General features: G+C 44.9%; 1 protein-coding gene across 3 annotated transcripts in view; it reads left to right on the forward strand.

Annotated features, from left to right (window-relative positions):
- Positions 1 to 20,716, forward strand: part of cwf19l2 (CWF19 like cell cycle control factor 2) — a 151,551-nt gene that overhangs the window by 72,479 nt on the left and 58,356 nt on the right. For all 3 annotated transcript variants that reach the window (XM_067986138.1, XM_067986139.1, XM_067986140.1), the window contains 2 exons: positions 5,331 to 5,424; positions 17,019 to 17,134. In XM_067986138.1, coding sequence (XP_067842239.1) covers positions 5,331 to 5,424; positions 17,019 to 17,134 — 210 coding nt within the window. The remainder of the gene's footprint in view (positions 1 to 5,330; positions 5,425 to 17,018; positions 17,135 to 20,716) is intronic.

Below are 20,716 nucleotides of genomic sequence, written 5' to 3' on the forward strand. Positions count from 1 at the left end.
CACAGCATGGAATCCAACCGCCCTCTCCATCTGGCTGCGGTCATCCATGGCGAAGTTGATGTAGTGCGAGGCCCTGTGAAACAAGCCGTCGGTAACCTGCCTTATGCACTTGTGTGCAGACGACTGACAGACCCCAGTAATGTCCCCGGTGGCACCCTGGAAGGATCCGGAGACGAAGAAGTTGAGGGCGGTGGTGACTTTGACGGCGACAGGTAAGAAGATGCTGCTTGGTCCGTCCGGGAGCAGCTCGTCATTAAGGAGGCTGCAGATGTCCGCGACTACCTGGTGACTGACTCTGAGCCTCCGTATGCACTGCTCCTCAGAGAGGTCCAGGAAGCTGAGCCTCGGTCTGTAGACCCTGTGGCGAGGGTAGTGCCTCCTGCGACGCATCTCTCTCTGCGGTTGCCCTCCCTCCTGCTGTGCGGGTGGATGTGCCACAGCACCGTGTTGTGGAGCTCCTCGTGGCAGGGGTGGGCGGCGAGGCTGGTGAGGCTGTTCGTCCTCCGAGGAGGTCATGACTGCGACTACGGCGGCCCCCATCTGGGAGGCGTAGGTCTGAGGGGGTCCGCAAGGTAGGTAGATGTGTCCCCACACCGGGGTTGCGGTTCCAGATCGGTGAGTTTTCTTGTTGGGGGGAGGGTGGCGGAGGCCAACCTCTGTCCAATGTGCCGGAGTGGCCGCCTGCGGTGGTGAGGGGTCGCCCCCACCTGTCGAATGCACCTTTGCAGCTGCCATACTTCCGTTTGGATTGGGAGTGTTTCCCCCAGTGTGGGAAACAGTCTCTGTTCACCGTAAAATCCCACCCCTCCTTATAAAACAGCTGAATCAGGTCTGTAAACGACCGGAACGAGCAGAATAAATAGGTTCAAGTGGCATCCCGCTGGCTTTAATTGCCTGCAGGATTCCCACCAGCGGGGGCTGCGCGCGCACGCCGGCGCGTCAGCGGGGAACCCGGAAGTGTGCGGGTTCGCGGCGGGCTCCGGTCCCGCTACCGGATTTTCGGGGCCCACCCGCCAGGAACGCACACGCTGGCGGGTGCTAAAGTAGAGCCCCATATTTTGGATATATATGTTTTTTGGCCATATTTTTTTCTGTTCTGATCTATAATTGTATGCAGTTCCTTTTCCCAGATATATACTGGAAGAATTTGTTATTCACTCCTCCAAAAGTAGTATCAGCTATAAGGTGGAAGTTTTCTTCTTTTTCCTTTTGCAGTCAACATCATGACCAGTATCAACAACAAGAATGCTCCATTCAATTGGTGCATGATGATGTCCTCACTGGAAGCTCACATTTTTGACTTTATCACTGCAAATTACTAGGAAATAACATTGCTCTATATATCATAGAGATATAATCAAGAAACCATTGTATTTAATCTGGTTAATCAATGAGACAGTGGAACCCACAGTTGGCACTAGTCAACTTTCTTTCAAGCCTTTCTTCATATTGGATGGTGTTTAGCTCGGCTGGGCTACTGAAATACTGGATTGCAGTGCAAACTCAGAATTTAAAATCCTCAGTCATTGCTGTTCTCGATTCCTTCATGCTGCTTTACTCAAGGATCCAACTCTGCTACATGCAATAGGCATGAATTCCTGGTCTTACCTAGTTTTGTGAGACCAGGAATTCATGACCAGTATGTGCAGCAGAGTTGGATCCCCATGCAAAGCAGCAAGGAGGAGTCAAGAAATGTGGTGAATTGGGGTTGGAAGAATGCCTCTATGCACTTGGTGGGTTAGAAAGCAGGAGGGGAAAAATGCCTCCATGAGCTTGATGGGTGGAGGGAAGAAGAGGTCTTTGTGAAGTGGGCAGCCAGTGTTGCTTGGCTTTGACACCTAAAATTGTGCTATGCAATGTAAGTAACATACAGTTTGATGCATTTTAGGATGGTTTGCGTATCTCGGGCAAACACACTTGGAGGAAGTGTCTCTGACTGCATGCACTCAAGCTCAAAGTTGTTGAGCTTGAGGAACCGTGTTAGGCTGTATCACCTATGGAAGGCAGTAGGTTCCAAGAATTAGTCACCTTGCAGGCAAAGAGAGATAAAGGATAATGATTGGAAGTGGGTGGCCATCCTTTGAGGTGGGAAGAGAAGTAGGAAAGAAATGCAGGGGGTCCCTTGTGAGCATTGCATTGGCAAATAATTGTCAATACTGATAATTTATTCCAAAGGTGACAATTTGGGGATAGGCAGCCACGAGCAAAGCCACAGCACTGTGAAAAATGTTGACCAAGGGGTTGGGCGGGGGAGAGAGGAGAGCAAGAACACAATGGTAGTGGAAAATTAGATAATAAAAGGAATTGACATTTGCTTCTGTAACCGTAAATGTGAGTCCCGAATGGTGCACTGCCTCCCAGGTGCCAGAGTAAGGGTCGTAATGAGTTGTGGGCGGAGATTTGGCAGATGCAGTACAATATTGGAAAATGTGAGGTTATGCACTTTGGCAGGAAAAATCGGAGAGCAAGTTATTATCTTAATGGCGAGAAACTGGAAAGTACTGCAGTACAAAGGGATCTGGGGGTCCTAGTGCAAGAAAATCAAAAGGTTAGTTTGCAGGTGCAGCAGGTGATCAAGAAGGCCAACGGAACGTTGGCTTTTATTGCTAGGGGGATAGAATATAAAAACAGGGAGGTATTGCTGCAGTTATATAAGGTATTGGTGAGACCGCACCTGGAATACTGCATACAGTTTTGGTGTCCATACTTAAGAAAAGACATACTTGCTCTCGAGGCAGTACAAAGAAGGTTCACTCAGTTAATCCCGGGGATGAGGGGGCGGACATATGAGGAGAGGTTGAGTAGATTGGGACTCTACTCATTGGAGTTCAGAAGAATGAGAGGCGATCTTATTGAAACATATAAGATTGTGAAGGGTCTTGATCGGGTGGATGCGGTAAGGATGTTCCCAAGGATGGGTGAAACTAGAACGAGGGGGCATAATCTTAGAATAAGGGGCTGCTCTTTCAAAACTGAGATGAGGAGAAACTTCTTCACTCAGAGGGTGGTGGGTCTGTGGAATTTGCTGCCCCAGGAAGCTGTGGAAGCGACATCATTAAATAAATTTAAAACAGAAATAGACAGTTTCCTAGAAGTAAAGGGAATTAGGGGTTACGGGGAGCGGGCAGGAAATTGGACATGAATTTAGATTTGAGGTTAGGATCAGATCAGCCATGATCTTATTGAATGGCGGAGCAGGCTCGAGGGGCCGATTGGACTACTCCTGCTCCTATTTCTTATGTTCTTATGAAGCAGATGCAGAAGTACTTGGAGGAGGAGGAGGGGAGAATCAGCCAGAAGTCATGGTTTGTTTTGAAATCAGTGACATAGGGAAGAATAGGATTAAGATCCTACAAAAAGGGTTCCAGAAAATAGGCAGTATATTAAGAAGCATTAGGGCTATTAGATGATGATGATGGCGGCGGCGGCGGCAGCAGCAGCAGCAACAACAACAACAACAACTCGCATTTAGGGAATTCTGGAGTATGGGTCCTACGTGATTGAAAGCATGGCTGCCGATGGTAGGATGAAGGGAGGGGATGATGTATAAGAGGCCAGAATCAGAGGAATGGAGAGTTCAGTGGGTATAGGCAGGAAGAGCTTACAGATTTAAACACAAAGCTGAGAATTTTAAATTTGAGGCGTTGGGAGACTGGGAGCCAATATAATTCATTGGGGACAGGGGTGATGGGTGAGTGGGATTTGGTGCGAGATAGGAAACAGACAGCAAAGTTTTGGATGAGCTGAAGTTTACGGAGACTGTAGGATGGAAGGCCAGTCAGCTGGAAGACCATTGGATAGTTGAGTCTGAAGGTACCAAAGGCACGGATGAGGGTTTCAGCACGAGTTGGGCTGAGGCAGAATTGGAGGTAGGCGAAGTTATGTGGATAGAAGTAGGCGGTCTTTGTGATGGGTCAGAAATTTAGCTCATGGTCGATTAGGATGCCTAGATTGTGAACTGTCAGCTTTAGTGTGAGACGGTAGATGGGGAGGGTGATGGAAATCATGGCAAAGGGTACAGAGTTTGTGGTGGGGGCCGAAGCTAATAGCTTTGGTCTTATCAGTGTTTAGCTGAAGGAAGTTGCGGCTAATCCAAGATTGGATGTCAGACTATGAATTCTGACAATACAGAGGCAGTGGAGGGGTTTTCCTCACTAACTAAGATTTATATGATTTCCATTGCCCTCTCTTTTGAGTACCTTTACAAGATCTGTGCACTCTGTTCATATTTGCTTATATCAATACTAAATAATTTTACGACAATATAAATTTGATCACATGAACATTTGTTTTAAGTGGATCTCAAATCATAGTACTCTTGTCAGTGCTTGTCTGAGCTTTCCTCCCAATGTTTTTCCATCACTTCAAATAGGCTGTTCCACACACTCTTCTTCCTCCTTGATTAATGTAGAAACTAATAGTCATGGTACTGACTCCAATTCTTTTGGAGTTGTTTTTTCTGGACCTCAAAACTTTGGAGCTCCATGCATGTCGCAATCATTCCTTTCTCTACAATCTACAGGTTTTAAAATCCAAGTTTGTCCTTCCTCTTTTTATCCTTGGTGGTGTCCTGCTCCCTGGGCTTTGGACCTTTATTTAATTTTCTCAATAAATAATATATTTTGAATGTAAAATTTTAGAATGTGTGTATACATAGCAATTTTATTTCCCAAATAGATTTGATCTGAGATGAAACACAATTTCTTTTAACTTTGAAGGTGCTCATATAACTGCCTCTGATCATGCGCTGGTGATTGAAATGATGTCGAGGTTCAAGGTTTTCTTTCATCTGGCTTCCTTTTACGTATTCTAGTTTGGCAGAAGCTGAAAGTTGCACATTTCAAAACTTGTGATAAGTTTTGCAGTCACCTTTTGTTTCTGGGTTGCGGTGGATAAGTAAAGTTACAATTTGGTATGCAAAGCACAGGTTGCTGTTTATGCAAGTAACTTCCAGCTCACATTTCATGTCAGCTAGACCTGCATCATCTTAATAAATTGACAGCCACAAATTGAATCTGTCACTTTCTACACTTGCATGCTATTATTTAAGTTCCCTGCCTGGGTTATTTTTATGACAACACTTTTAGGTTTACTATAATGATGTGCAAGCTTTAGGCATCCTCACTTTCTACCTGTTTTAGGGGGGGACTGATAAACTTCTCTTTACTGGATTTCTTTGGTTTTAGCGGGTGTGAATGCATCAATTTTCAAAGAATTCCCAAATATAACACCATGGACAACGGAAGGAAGCATACTGAGTGATTTTCTTTTATAAGTACTGTAATTGTAAGTACGTTTCCAATTTCTCTAATTGATTTCCTCCATTATAGGCTGAGATACACAAAAGAGAACTGAATCCCTACTGGAAAGATGGAGGCTCAGGCTTGCCATCTGAGCAAAGTGACTCAGCACAAGTTCAAAAAGGTAAATGTAAAGCCAATTTCAATTTAGTGCTGTAGCCCATTTTGCTGTTATTTAAATTCTGTTGCTGCCTCTTGCTGTCATGCATCCTTTTTTATTTGAAAAGGTAGGCAAATTAATTGTGGCCTGTCCAACGCCTTTGATGACAAATTTATCTTTTTGATAACTGGACAGAAAGGTCCGTTTTCTATGGGATAAATTGTCCGGTTCCTCTGATGTCAAATTCTGGCCGGGTGAAGCATGTACTAGAATTCCCCTTTTGAAAATTGGTTAGTGAACTTAGCTTCAGTCATTGCTGGGTCTTGAACTTGCTCATGTGAAAGGCATTTTGATAGATACACTACCGTGGTGTTACAAAACTAGACTAAGGATCTCTTGGTTTTAAATCAATTTGTTAACAAACAGACTGGCATCAAAAAGTTGCAATGTAAATTCAGGGTTCTATCTGACTTCGGAGCAAAATGGAGGTAGACTTTGTTCCCAGTGATTCTCATTGCTTCACTGCAGAGTCAGGTTGGACTCTGACTCCAGATTTACACTGAAACTTCGGTGTAGGTCAAAGTAGTTTTTCTTTGTGCCAGTGCTAAAGTTGTAGTGTAAATTCAGCCTTACCCTCAATTTAAGAGACTGCTTTTACACAGACTGTCTCCGCACCATTAGTTGCACATTCCTTTTCTCTGTCATCTGACTCTCTCCTAAAGGGGAAGTGATTTTTTTTTTACAGTTCTCACTACATGTACCATGTATGTCAGTTGTTACCAAAATCTGAATAGTTTAGAATGATGAACTTGCATTTTGCATAGCACCTTATCACATCCTTGGGCTGTCCTAAAGTTCTTCTCGGCCATTTGTGACTTTGGATGGGGCCATTTCATTGTTTTGGCGGGATTGAAAACCTGATGGGAGAGATTCAAATGTGGAGTTGTGGGAAAGATAGACATGGATTGGGAGATGGCAACACGTTCCATGGACTTTGGGAGGTTGGAAATGGGGTGGTAGTTTGCAAGGACATGGGTCGAAGGTGGGTTTTTTGAGGAAGCGGTGATGGTGGCAGTTTAGAAAGGAAAGGGAGGACAGTAGCTGAGAAGAGCGGACCATTTACAATGTAAGTTAGCGATGGGGCCAGGAAGGGAAGTCGGATGATGAACAGTTTAGTGTGAATGGGGTCATAAGAGCAGGAGTTGGGTCTCATGGGCAAGATGAGCTATGAGGGGAAACAAAGGAGCAATACTAAGGAACGAGTTGGCTTTAGGGCAAGGGTGAGGGGAAGCCTTGGGGATCAGTTTGGCTTAATAGGCAAGGGGAAGTCAGGAAAACAGCAGAGGCAGCAGAATAGATGGTCTCAATATTATTGACAGATGCCCATGAGCTCCTTGCACTTGTTGGAAGTGAGGGTGGAGGGGGCAGGGGAGAGGGGTTTAAGGCAACGGTTGACACTGTTAAAAACTGGATAGCCATGTGGTGAAGGAAAGAATGCTGGAGCCTGATCTTTAGTTGCTTCTAAGCCTTTATTCACAGAGTTTCCTCTTGCACACCACCACACCCTAGCTAAGCTCCCCTATAAAAGGGATCCAAGAGAGTCTCCAATCGATACCCACCACCTGAATACAATTGCCAGACAAGTGCCAGGCAATGACCATCTCCAACAAGAGAGAGTCTAACCACCTCCCCATGACATTCAACACCATTACCATCGCCAAATCCCCCACCACCAACATCCTGGGGTTCACCATTGACCAGATACTTAACTGGACCAGCCCCATAAATACTGTGGCTACAAGAGCAGGTCAGAGGCTGGGTATTCTGCGGCAAGTGACTCACCTCCTGACTCCCCAAAGCCTTTCCACCATCTACAAGGCACAAGTCAGGAGTGTGATGGAATACTCTCCCCTTGCCTGGATGAGTGCAGCTCCAACAACACTCGAGAAGCTCAACACCATCCAGGACAAAGCAGCCCGCTTGATTGGCACCCTATCCACCACCCTAAACATTCACTCCCTTCACCATCGGCGCACCATGGCTGCAGTGTGTACCATCCACAGAATGCACTGCAGCAACTCACCAAGGCTTCTTCGACAGCACCTCCCAAACTCGCGACCTCTACCACCTAGAAGGACAAGGGCAGCAGGCATTGGGAACAACATCACCTGCACGTTCCCCTCCAAGTCACACACCACCCCGACTTGGAAATATATCACCGTTCCTTCATCGTCGCTGGGTCAAAATCCTGGAATTCCCTACCTAACAGCACTGTGGGAGAACCTTCATCACACGGACTGCAGCAGTTCAAGAAGGCGGCTCACCACCACCTTCTCAAGGGCAATGAGGGATGGGCAATAAATGCTGGCCTCGCCAGCGACACCCACATCCCATGAACGAATTTTTAAAAAATACTATTAATACCAATTGATACAAATCATACAATTAACAGATATTGGAGAAAAGAAGCTGGCAGTTATCTTTGTTGATCCTGAACATTATGATGATCCTGAATTATTGGGTGGTTTTGGCAGAGTGAGGCCTGATAGCACTTGACGGGGTCCAGCCAAATCTGGTGATGGATGACTAAATCAGTTGTGCGTAAGATACACTGATATCCAGGGGAACAACCTGAATGGAAGAGAATGATTGACTGTTTTACTGGGGCAATGGCATCAAAGGTGGAGGTGACGGAGTAAATGAGCAGAAAGATGACCACAATATTTCTGCAGCGAATGGAGGGCCAAAGACAGTTGGCATTTGGAAAGTGTATTTGAATATAACTTGAGGGGGAATTTTTTCTACAAGCCGACGTAGAGGAAGTGGGGTTGGAAGGAGATTGGGGGATGTTACTGGTGAGGGATACAAAAAAGTGATCAGAGATGGGCTTGTCTGTGATCAAGGCCATGAGAGTAGGGAGGCCATGGGAAATGGCAGGGTTATGTGGAGAGAGCAAAGTAAGGTAAGATGGAGATTGAAACTACCAAGGATGAGGAATCACGGGCAAGTGCTGAGGGAGGACTCGAGGGAGGATATCTCAGTGAGTGTTAAATGCTACCAGTAGCTACAATGTAATCAGAATATTTAATAAATTAATTTAACTTTTTAAATTAAATTTAGATTTTGAAAAATGGTTTTCTTCGAGTCTCCATTGGTGTACAATTATACCTGAACCTGGATTCCTCCAGTCTATCAGGTCTTGACTTTCAATGGAATTTCTCCATTCTGCTTTCTTTTGCCTATAAAAATCATTCATAACACTAAATTTAATGATAGAAATATTTTTTGACAACCTAATTCTAAATACAAATGATACTTGTTGTCGTGTTTTATTACGGTGCACTGTACCATTGTGTCTGTATGCATAAAAGATGTTACTGAGAGGTGTAACTTGTAAAATCTTAACTATAGTGTTTAGTCAAGAGTAGCACTGAATTGCGAAGACTGAGTGTTGGAGTGGGTTAGCAGACTGTTCTTTTACCTCTGAGGCCTGTGTTAGAGTCCAGCTCAGTCAGATGTGATGAATGTTTGCTGTGTGCAGACTTTAGTGAAAAGAGTTGGACAGATTCATCCCAGCTACTAATTTGGCACTAAATTAGCAGTCTCAAACAGAGAGACTCAAGGTAGCATCGCCAACCCTCACCTCCACCCACGACCACTGCAGAATTAAGGGATTATTGAAGTATGTGGGTGCTGAAGGCATGCTCTCCTGATCTGTCCCCAAAACTTTTGACTTTTAACATATTTGCAGCATTTTCTGGCAATCTAGAGCCGACTGTAATTCTGTCTTTCAAGTCAAAAATAATTTCTCCTGAAAGAGTTAGATATTTTAAATATAAGACAACACCTAAGAAAAAGGAAGAAAACAAGAGGGAGATTAAACAAAGAGTGAAAGAAGAAACAGAGACAGTGTTCCTTCCACCCATAGTTATTTTCTTCCTTTTCCTCGCTTGAAGTATACCTTCTCCATGTTAGAACATTGATTCAAGACTTGCTGCCAGATCTCTAGCGTTGCCACTTTACAGGTTTTTGGTGGTAATGGTAGTAGATGTTAGGATGAGAATAACTTAAAGAGGAAGTATATGTTACTGCATTGTTCCACAGTCTCTAAATCTGTACTTTTAAAATGTCCAAGTCACTTTGTGTTGCTTCATTTTATACTTTATGAATGGCTGACTTATAGACCATATGAGGCATGAGGAACTAGTCCAGGATGACTGGTTGTCTGATTCTATTTTCCCCTACATGAGGAGAACTCTATGGGCCCGATGTTACCAGGGCTGTGGGTTTGCGGCGGGGGGCTATTGGGCGCGTGGGTAAGGCGCCCGGTGAAATCAGTCAGCCACCTGCGCGATCGTAGCCCAATTGGATCCACTTACCTTGTCCTCCGGGACCCCCACTGCTGATCTGCGCGTCAGGCGGGCTGCGCATGCGCAGTAAGATCTGTCAGCTGGAGGAGCTCTATTTAAAGGGGCAGTCCTCCACTGACAGATGCTGCAACAAATAGAAAAAATTACAGCATGGAGCAGCCCAGGGGGAAGGCTGCTCCCAGTTTAATGATGCCTCACCCCAGGTATCAATACACTGGGTGAGGAGGAGGGGGAGGACAGAGATCTTCCCCCCGGCGGGCGGGAGGAAGTGGCCTGCCTCTGCCACCAGGAAGACCTGGCTCGAGGTGGCAGAGGAGGTCACCTGCACCACCAACATATCGCCCACCTGCATACAATGCAGGAGGCGCTCCAATGACCTCAGTAGGTCAGCCGAAGTGAGTACACTTACTCTTTCCCCTACACTCCGTCTGCCACATCACTGCCCCCACCCCACATCTCCTTCAGCACTGCCAACACTACTCTGTCACATCACCCCTCATACCCACTCAAACCTCATCCTCATCTTACCTGCACCTACTCACCTCGCCAGTACTCATCCCGCCACTACCACTCAACCCAATCCTCATACAATCTCATGGCTCTATCTCATACTCACCCTCTCATGCATCTCTTTCACGGTCAGCCTCACTCAACCTGCCACTACCCGTGCTGCAGCCACAGGGCATGCATCACATATGTGCAGTAGGCAGCGTAAGGCAAACGTGTCGTGAGCATGAAGGGGATGCACAAGGGTGTTTGAGGGTTTATCATGGTTGTTACTTATATTTAATTTCTGAGCAACTCACATCACATATTATATTCGCACCACTACTGCCATGTCTTCGCGAATCTTGTCTGGTTTGCGCAATAATGCCCTTTCCTGAGGATCACTATGAAGACCCACAACTGATGCCACCCATTGTATCACTGCAGAGTGAGTGTAGGTGTATTTGCAGGGCTCTTTTGTGCAGATGGCTGAGAGACGTTGGCGATGTCCCCGGTTGCACCCTGGAAGGATGCGGAGGAGAAGTTGTTGAGGGCAGTGGTGACTTTGAGAGCGACAGGTAAGAAGATGGTCCTCGGGCCAGCCGGGAGCAGCTCGGCATGAAGGAGGCTGCAGATGTCCACGACTGCATGTCGAGTGACTCTGAGCCTCCGTGTGCACTGCTGCTCAGAGAGGTCCAGGAAGCTGAGCCTTGGTCTGTGGACCCTGTGGCGAGGGTAGCGCCCTCTGCAACGCATCTCTCTCTGCGGTAACCCTCCCTCCTGCTGTACAGGTGGATGTGTCACAGCGCTCTGTTGTGGAGCTCCACGTGTCAGTGCTGGACGGCGTGGATGGCGAGGCTGGTGATGCTGTTCGCCCTACGAGGAGGTCATGACTGCAGCTACGGCGGCCCCCATCCGGAAGATGTACATCTGAGGGGTTCCGCAAGGTAGGTACATGTCTCTGGACCCCGGGGTAAGTGTGCCAGTTGGAGACTTTGATTGTCAGGAGGAGGGTAGGAGGGTGGTGGAGGCCAGACTTTGTTCCAAGTGACAGAGTGGCCTCCTGCAATGAGTGAGGGTCTCCCCCCCACCCCCCCCTGTCAAATGGACCTTTGCAGCTGCCACAGGCTGACAGCTGCAACAGGTCCATTTGAACTGGGAGTGTTTCCCCCAGTGTGGGAAACAGTCCCAGTTTGCTTTAAAATCCCACCCCTCCTCACATAATCCCTTAATCAGGTCAGTTAATGACCTGAACAAGCAAAGTAAATAGCGTCAAGTGGCATCCCACTGGCTTTAATTGCCTGCGGGATTCCCACCAACGGGGGCTGCGCGCGCACGCCGGCACGTCAGTGGGGAACCCGGAAGTGCGCGGGTTCAAGGCGGGCTCCGGTCCCGCTCCGGGATTTCCCGATTTTTGGGGCCCCCCTGCCAGGAACGCACCCGATAGCGGGTGCTAAAATGATGCCCTATGCCTTCATCCAGCATCTTTCCACAGCAGCACAGTTGAAATCATAAGCTCACTGTCTGCACCAACAGTTTCCTCTCGCACCACTTTGTGTGCAGCATTGTGACATTTGGGGAGGGGGAAGGCAAGGCTTAATATAAAATTGAAAACCCTGATTACATACCTGAGTATAGTTGGCTAAGAATATTTAGTATTGTATGAGTTGATACCTGACCTTGCACTCAACAGATGACCCACAAGCCAGGAATCATGCTTTCTATTCTGACGCTCAGGAATTCCTCCCCTTATTTCTTCACCGCATTTCCACCTGAAATGGGGACAGTTTGGGTTCCCACAGCCAAACACAACAGGAGCTCAGTAGCTTGCTGAGGGAACAGGAGCATCTTCTTTGCCAGTATGGGGGCATGAGTGAAATTAAGGAGAAATCTTTAGGAAGGGATTGGATGGGAGGTGATTTTGCTGTCCATTAAAATGAATGGGGGAAAATCGTGGCTGGTGATCACACAAATGGAAAACCTGGTTGATGGTATAGAAAAAGCAAATCCTAAATATTACTTCAGGATAAATCGTGACAGTAGCAGTAGAAAGCACAGGCTTAAAACAACCAACAGGTAAGTTTAGAGTTCGTCAAGCAATTTTGGCTGTGCATTAGTCAGTAGTTGGGAGAACGAAGGGCTCTGTGCACATGTGCATAAACACATTCACAGGTCTCTCTGGTAACAAGTGTGCAAATGCCAGTGAAATTTCTAAGATTAGAAACACAAGGGGCCCGAATTTAGCAGGCCTGCGGGTTCCCAGCGGGTGGTCCTCCGGGAGCGTGGTCAACACGCTCGGCGAAATTAGTGGGTTGCCCACGCGATCGTAGCAGGCAACCCACTAATAGGAATCAATTACCTGCTCCTCCGGGGTCCACGGCGCTGGCCTGCGCGTCGGTCGGGCTGCGCATGCGCAGTACGATCTGTCAGCTGGAGGCTCTCTAGTTAAAGGGGCAGTCCTCCACTGACAGATGCTGCAACCAATGGGACAAATTGCAGCATGGAGCAGCCCAGGGGGAAGGCTGCTCCCAGTTTAATGATGCCTCACCCCAGGTATCATCAGATGGGGTGAGGAGGAGGGGGAGGACACAGATCTTCCCCCCGGCGGGCGGGAGGAAGCGGCCTGCCTCTGCCACCTAGAAGGCCTGGCTCGAGGTGGCAGAGGGGGTCACCTGCGCCACCAACATATCGCCCACCTGCATACAGTGCAGGAGGCGCTGCAATGACCGCAGTAGGTCAGCCGCAGTGAGAACACGAAGTCTTTCCCCTACACTCCGTCTGCCACAACACTGCCCCCACCCCACATCTCCTTCGGCACCGCCAACACTATTCTGTCACATCACCCTTCATACCCACTCACACCCCATCCTCATCTTACCTCCACCTACTCACCTCGCCAGTACTCACCCTGCCACTAACACGCAACCCACTCCTCATACAATCTCATTGCTCCATCCCATACTCACCCTCTCGTGCATCTCCCTCACGGCCAGCCTCACTCAACCTGCCACCACCTGTGCTGCAGCCACAGGGCATGCATCGCATATGTGCAGTAGGCAGCGTAAGGCAAACGTGTCGTGAGCATGAAGGGGGTGCACAAGGGTGTCTGAGGGTTTGTCATGGGTGTTACCCATATTGAATTTCAGAGCAACAAACAGCACACATTATATTGACACCACCACTGCCATGTCTCCGCGAATCCTGTCCGTTGTGTCCAATAATGCCCGCTCCTGGGTATCACTATGAGGACCCACCACTGATGCCACCCATCGTGTTACTGCAGAGTAGGTGCAGGTGTATTTGCAGGGCTCGTCCGCGCAGACGACTGAGAGACATCGGCGGTGTAGCCGGCTGCACCCTGGAAGGATGCGGAGGAGAAGGTGTGGAGGGCAGTGGTGACTTTGCCAGCGACAGGTAAGCAGTTGGTGCTGGGGCCAGCCAGGAGCAGCTCGGCAAGAACGAGGCTGCAGATCTCCACGACTACATGTCGAGCGAATCTGCGCCTCCCTGTGCACTGCTGCTCGGAGAGGTCAGGGGAGCTGCGCCTCGGTCTGTGGACCCTGTGGCGAGGGTAGTGCCCTCTGCGACGCGTCTCTCTCTGCGGTAGCCCTCCCTCCTGCTGTGCAGGTGGGCGTGCAACAACACCGTGTTGGGGGGCTCCACGTCTCTGCGGCGGACGGCGTGGACTGCGAGGCTGCTGGTGCTGGTCATGCTCTTCATCCTCCGAGGGTCTCCACACACCACCCAACTGGCAGGTGTTGGTCTGAGGGGTTGTGCAGGGTAGGTGTGTGGTTCCTCGGACTGGGGCTGCGGTTTCGTGTCGGTCTGTCCTCTGGCTTGGCGGGGGGTGGTGGAGGGCAGGGGTTGCCCTGTGTGACGCGGTGGCCTCCTGCGTGGGTGAGGGCTCTCCCCCGTGGAGCGCACCTTGGCACCTGCCACAGGCTGCTGGCTGCAACACGCCTGGTTGGAGGGAGACTGTTTCCCCCAGTGTGGGAAACTCACTGCCTTGAACCCAAAATCCCACACTTCCTCTTTTGACAGCTGCTTCAGCTCATTAACTGACCACAACGAGCAAGGTAAGTACTCTCAAGTGGAACCCCGCTGGCTTTAATTGCCTGCGGGATTCCCACCAGCGGGGCTTGCGCGCGCAGCCCCGCACGTCAGCGCGGTACCCGGAAGTGGCCGGGATTTCGTCGCGATCCGGTCACGTGACCGGAGATCGGGATTTTCGGGGCCACCCCGCTGGGAACCCGCCGGAAACACGATCCTAAAATCGAGCCCAAGAAGTCCAGTTTAAAAAAGTTGACTTTGCACTGGTTATAATTTTACTACAGCCAGTGTGAAGTGGGAGTAGTATCAGGCTATCTCCACGAGGTGGTCTCAGAACCCAGAGTTTGAACTTGCACTGGTTTAGCTGCAGCTACAAAGCTGAAATCATTTCATAGCAACACAAAATTTGCAGTTCAACTTGCCCATAAATCATAATGGAAAAGTAATGGTCTGTTTTTTGTTTCATCATCAATCTAGCATAACCATCCTGCCTAATTTAGAAGCAGTCTGCTCTTTTGGGCACAGTTCTTTATGCTTCTATTTTCAACAGCTGGAAAGGGGTTTATTTATCAAAGAAACCACCTGTGACAAGTGATGCTGCGATTAGCAGAATATAACTACAACAAATAATCATAATAAAAACTTCTATTATAAAACAATTCTGTGTGGACAGAGATGTGAGAGGCATGCTGATGTAATACAAGTCAAGAGTGCATGAAGGTGTCTTTTTGCTCAGGAGGAAGGGTATAGAATGAGGTGGAGCGTGTACATGACCTGTGCAAGCAAGGGAGCATTGGGAATTTTTGGCGGTATATGGACGAGGGAGCCATCGGGGACTCCAGTAGGCTTCAGGGAGAGCATTTGGTAAATCTGGAAATTTGGTACACTGGGCACTGATACGGCAATGTCTTGCTGTACTAAAATTGGGATTAGTGTTTTGTTTCTATTCTTGAATTTAAAAAATAAAATTAACATATTGCTCTTACTAATGCCAAAATACTGAAGGCTGCACAGTTGATAGTGTGAGGTCTGTTTCAATGTATTTTTCAAAATTAAAAGTTTATTTAAAAAGTGAAAAGGTAGCGGAGATATCGTGGAGCCAAAAGTGTGCGTGTGTTAGAATCTGAAAGACAGAGGTTTATATTTAGTGCTAGGAATAGTTAAGTGGTTGACTTGAATATTCTTATATATTTATAAGAGTGTCTCCATTAATAAAGAACACTGTGATTGGAAATACTTCGTCTCCACGCTCCTCATTATAAGGTGTGTAAGATAGTCACTAATAAATCCAATAGGGAATTCAGGAGAAACTTGTTTACCCAAAGATTGGTAAGAATGTGCAACGCGCTACCACAAGGAGTAGTTGAGGCAAATAGCATAGACGCATTTAAGAGGAAGCGAGATAAGCACACGAAGGAGAAAGAAATAGAAGGGTATGCTGATAGGGTTAACAATTGTAAACAATTTTACAACACCAAGTTAATGTTCCACATTCACCTGAGGAAGGAGGAAGCCTCCGAAAGCTTGTGGATTTTAAAATAAAATTGTTGGACTATAACTTGGTGTTGTAAAATTGTTTACAATTGTCAACCCCAGTCCATCACCGGCATCTCCACATCCTGATAGGGTTAGATGAAGTAGGGAGGGAGGAAGCTTGTGTGGAGCATAAATGCCGACATAGAGCAGTTGGGCTGAATGGCCTGTTTCTGTGCTGCAGACTCGATGTAACTCACTTGACAGCTGTTCAACTGCTTTATTGAAATCCTTTTTGCACATCCTTAGATAAAACAAAATGCAGGATAGTACACTTCTAAAAGAATTATTATATAGTTGGCCACCAAGCTATGGGAAAACTTTCAGTTCCATAACTAAACATTACTTGAAAATGTAATAATTTAAAACCAATCTGTGTTCCCAGTTTCACTCTAAAACACTGATGACTTCTGGCATTGCTTTCAATATCTGCATTTATAGCATTTGTATTTGGAACAAACATGGAACTCATTTTGAATTTGATATTTTTAAACTGTTATTCAGTCACTGAAGCTAAGGTATTCACTGGCCCTGAATATGTAAACTGTTACATTTGGGCTCACATTGTTAAAACTATGTCTCAAGATTTTTTGACCATTTTACACAAGATTTTGGAAAAGGGTTACTTTTGAATGTTGGGTTTCTAATTTGAAGTATTCATGCAACTTTAAAAAAGATACGATAGGTGTTAAAATGCTAATGAGCTAAACTTTGGTGCTGCTTCCACATAGACAGTAAATAAATAAACAAATCATAAGTCTGTCTTGGCAATTGATAATCAGCACACTCCCATTGTGTTGGGAAGTCGCTGGTCCTTACTGGCTGTGAACAGCAGGAAATCAAAAGAAAATCGAGACAGAGATATTGTCAATCAGGATCAGAAAGGCTGTGAAACCAGTTAGGTTTTTAAAACAAAGCTGCATGAACAAGCTTTGGCCAGGCTCAGAAGGAGAATTCAGGTTAGTTAAGAGTAATTTGATTTAAGTTAAGTAAGATGACTCACTGATATGGGCAAGTGTGGCATGTTCAATATTTTGTATTATCACATAACAATCCTTATTTTAAGCATTACAAATTTTACTAAAATCATAATTTTAATTTACACTTAAACATAAATATATTTTGTAAATCATTGAACTTTAAAACTCAAACTTATTCCTCATTTTTTTGAACCAACAGCTACTATGATAGAAGATGGTGGGTTAAGCTGGCTGAAACAATCCTACAAGCGTATGAAGGAACAGGCAGAGAGAGATCAATGTCGACTGGAGGATGTAATTGCTGTGAGATATGGGGTGAGGGCTTTTTAAAGTAACTGTAGCCAAAAATGATTACTGGATTTCTAGTTTTCTTTTAACCTTCATCTTCCAATTCCCAAACTTTAAGTATCCCTTTTGGTTTCCCCTTATTTGGATAAGAAGCTGCATTTCTGTAGATTCATTCCAAGTAAAGTTCAATTTAACCTTGTACGCTACATTGCATTTGACAGATTGTATTGACTGTACTTGCATTTGCTCTTAATCCTTTTGCAGTCTACAGTTTATGAACATTTCTCATACAATGTGTATGAAAACTAAACGGGCCAGATCTTGCTGTGAACGGCGATCGAACGACGCTGTTTGTTAGACTTGCACTTGCCTACAGACTTTCTGTGAGCTTTTGCACGGCAAGTTATTGTCAGTGGGACAGCCAAATGGTGTGGTGCCCTCTACAGGGCATCTGGGACCTGTGTGAACAGGGCAAGCAACATATCTCCTTAACCAATCAGATTGAAGAATTGTTAATAACAGCGCAGAGTCAGAACCAGTGTGTGTAAGTTAGAGTAGTGAATTCGATGTCAAATCAAGTACAGAAAGCGAAATAAAGAGAGGGTAAGAAAGATTGAATTAAGAGACCGAGACAAAAGAGACAAAGTAAAAGTTAAAAAAATTATTTACTTTTTTTTAAATGTCCAGCAATAATTAAAATCTGAAGGAATGAGACTAATTTTCAGTGCCAGAGAGTTTGTTTGGCAGGGTAATGAAGATTTATTATGCCATTAAAAGGGTACATAGACTTGAAATGACGTGACGTAACTTTTTCTGCCGAGTTTAGTCCGTATCTACGAAGTCAGTACAGGACCTTCACACTGTTCAATTTGAATGGTGAATCAGCTGGCGAGATGCCGTTTTCACGCTGTTCTTGGAGGAGCATCGCATCTCGAACAACAACTTCCCGATTTCCGCATTCAAGTGTGCATGTGCGGTTGCTGGAAGTTACTGTTCGATTTGCACATAAGTAATGGTGAGTGCTGTTAGCCTCACTGTTATTTTTACAGCAAAATCCAGCCCAATGAATTTTTGAGTTTTAACAAAAGTAGATTTTTATTCTTTATATTTATACAGGTGGTAAGAGAATGAGTTTGAAGCTTGCTTTTGCTGTAGGCTGAATTATTATTTGATGAATTATAATGCATTCTTACACAGCAAGTTAATAAATATAATTAATAGCAGAAAATGCTTTAAAGAAAACCAGCAGATGCATGTAGAATTCCTTTTGTTAAAAAATATCAGTAAAATGTTATTCATAAAGATACTAACTTATCAAAGCAATGAAAGTTAAGCTTTTTATATATTTCTTTTAGAAAATACAGATTTGTATGGCAAAGTGTAATTTGACATTATAACTAAAATAATAGTCCTGCAAGCCCCAGGCATTGTAATGCACAAGTAGCTTTGGTTCAATGGCTCAAAATGAAATCTGCACTCAGGAGATGAGATGGTTTTTCTCCCACTTGTGTTTGTAGCCAACAATTTCACATTTTACAGCTTACTCCATTGCTGATTTTGCTTGTCCCATTGCCTAGTTTGCTACAGCCCTGATTTAGCCCCCTTCCTATTTAGCAATTCCTATTTTGCATTGTTAAATACCAATAAAGGCGACTTTGCATAAACTTTCCGCAGTAAAATATATATCGCGCCTGATTTGAGCTGACGTTAGATCAGCTGAAGAAACAGGAAGGTATGGAAGGTGAACTAAAACGGCAAAGCATAGACAACAATTGAAAAATGGAGATAAGAGCATAGACATGCACAGTGTCTCTCTGAGTGGACAAAACCTCTGACTGTCCCAATGGGAAAGTGCTCCACATTGCCTCAAATATTATGTGTACACTGAGGGCATGTGTTACCATGAGTTGTATTTCTCTTTGATGCTGCTTAGTTTGATATGAAAATAGTAGTATACATGTTAATATTGAGTTGTGAATGTTTATGTACACAGGGTCAGCATTTAGCCAATTGGAGTGCTAAATTTGCTAAACCTGCTTATATTCAACCTGCGCTTATCATAGCATAATTGCATTTTACTTTGTGAATGCAGGCATTGAAATTCAAAGCCTTTAAAGGCTCAGTGAACATCAGATGCAGGTACAGGTTGTAATGTGTCACAGTAAAGTTTTGAATTGAACAGAGGAGTTGGCTGTTGCTAACTAGCTTTGTATCTGGAAAAGCAGCAGCGTAGAGTTATTCAACATTGCTAAGCTGCGTATTTACTGGTAGTGCTGTAGAGCAACAAGAGCTTTTTTAAGATCACTTTTAGAATGAATTTCAATTAAATTATTATGTTTTATGAAATGTGTACATGAAAGTTTGAAGTTAAAGGTCTTAAATCATGATCACAAGATAGATTCAGCTGAAAAAAGCCCTTAAGTCCATTTGTGACTGCATCCTTCGATAAAGAAGCCCTGCCGTCCTCCCATGACAGTCTTTAGTTTCTTAAATGAGAATAGCAAAGGTGCCATTGAGATGAGAATATTTTTCACCTAATGCTTTTCAGTGCTAGATAGGCACTGATATTGAGACACAGATCAGTGAAAGGCCATGCTGGATAATGACTCATGATTTATAATGTCAAGTTATGAACAGCAAAACATATTATCTTCTTGCATAGTGATTTAACATTATTGTGCAAGGTATTGCAAAAAAGGGAAATCCAAATTTTGATTCAAGTACAGTAATATTTGTATGCTTTATCACTGTTTATCAAAATAATAGGTTTAACAGTATGATGAATGTGTACCTAAGTTTCTATGAAAATCACAATCTCAGCAGCACACCATAATTGTTTATTTTTTTGATGATTATGCAAAAAATGCATCCTCTAGAATCATCTGATTTCATTTCCTCCTTGTAGGTTATAGTATTATTCACTTGTTCCAGGAGTTGGTGGAAATGTATCTGGGAGTTGGTGAGGCGCTGTATCAAATGAACAGCATGGAGCACTCCCATGAACAATAATTTTACATAAACTGCAGCTTTATTTACACCAACAAAATGGCCACCAATTCAGGGTTGAACCTTGTAGATAAATCAGTTTTCCTTCAGCACAAAAGGCACTGGATGCAAGTATACTGCTCAACTGCAGTAATCAAGTTTGGCAAATTTAAATTTGTTAAATACCTTGTTAACTGCTTAACAGGTGGCTCAGCAGGATTGTTATGGGTGTATTCTGATCAGTTGTGCTTGAATTCTGACAATTTTGATCGTACAGGAATCACTATTCAAAATAATGCATTCCTAAAAGTTTTTTTTAGACTGGCCAGAATAATAAAGGTAGTTTTAATTAATGTTTAGAGCACAAAAAGTTATTCCACCTATCTAGTGTTAACAAAAACTACACTATTAAAAAGATCTGTTAAAAACAGCAAAATTGTTTTGCATTAGAACCGATCGAGAATCACACAAATGCCTGTTGAAGATAACTTAAATTGAGCAGTGTACGCCAATTATATTATACGTTTTGTATCAGTGTGACTGGCTTTCAGCTTCCAGCTAGTCACTAAGCCTTACATCTGATTGATCTGAAAACGGCATTCTAAGAAGGTATTTATGTGCATT

The sequence above is a fragment of the Heptranchias perlo genome, chromosome 6, assembly GCF_035084215.1.
Source record: "Heptranchias perlo isolate sHepPer1 chromosome 6, sHepPer1.hap1, whole genome shotgun sequence".
In the NCBI taxonomy this organism is placed as follows: domain Eukaryota; kingdom Metazoa; phylum Chordata; class Chondrichthyes; order Hexanchiformes; family Hexanchidae; genus Heptranchias; species Heptranchias perlo.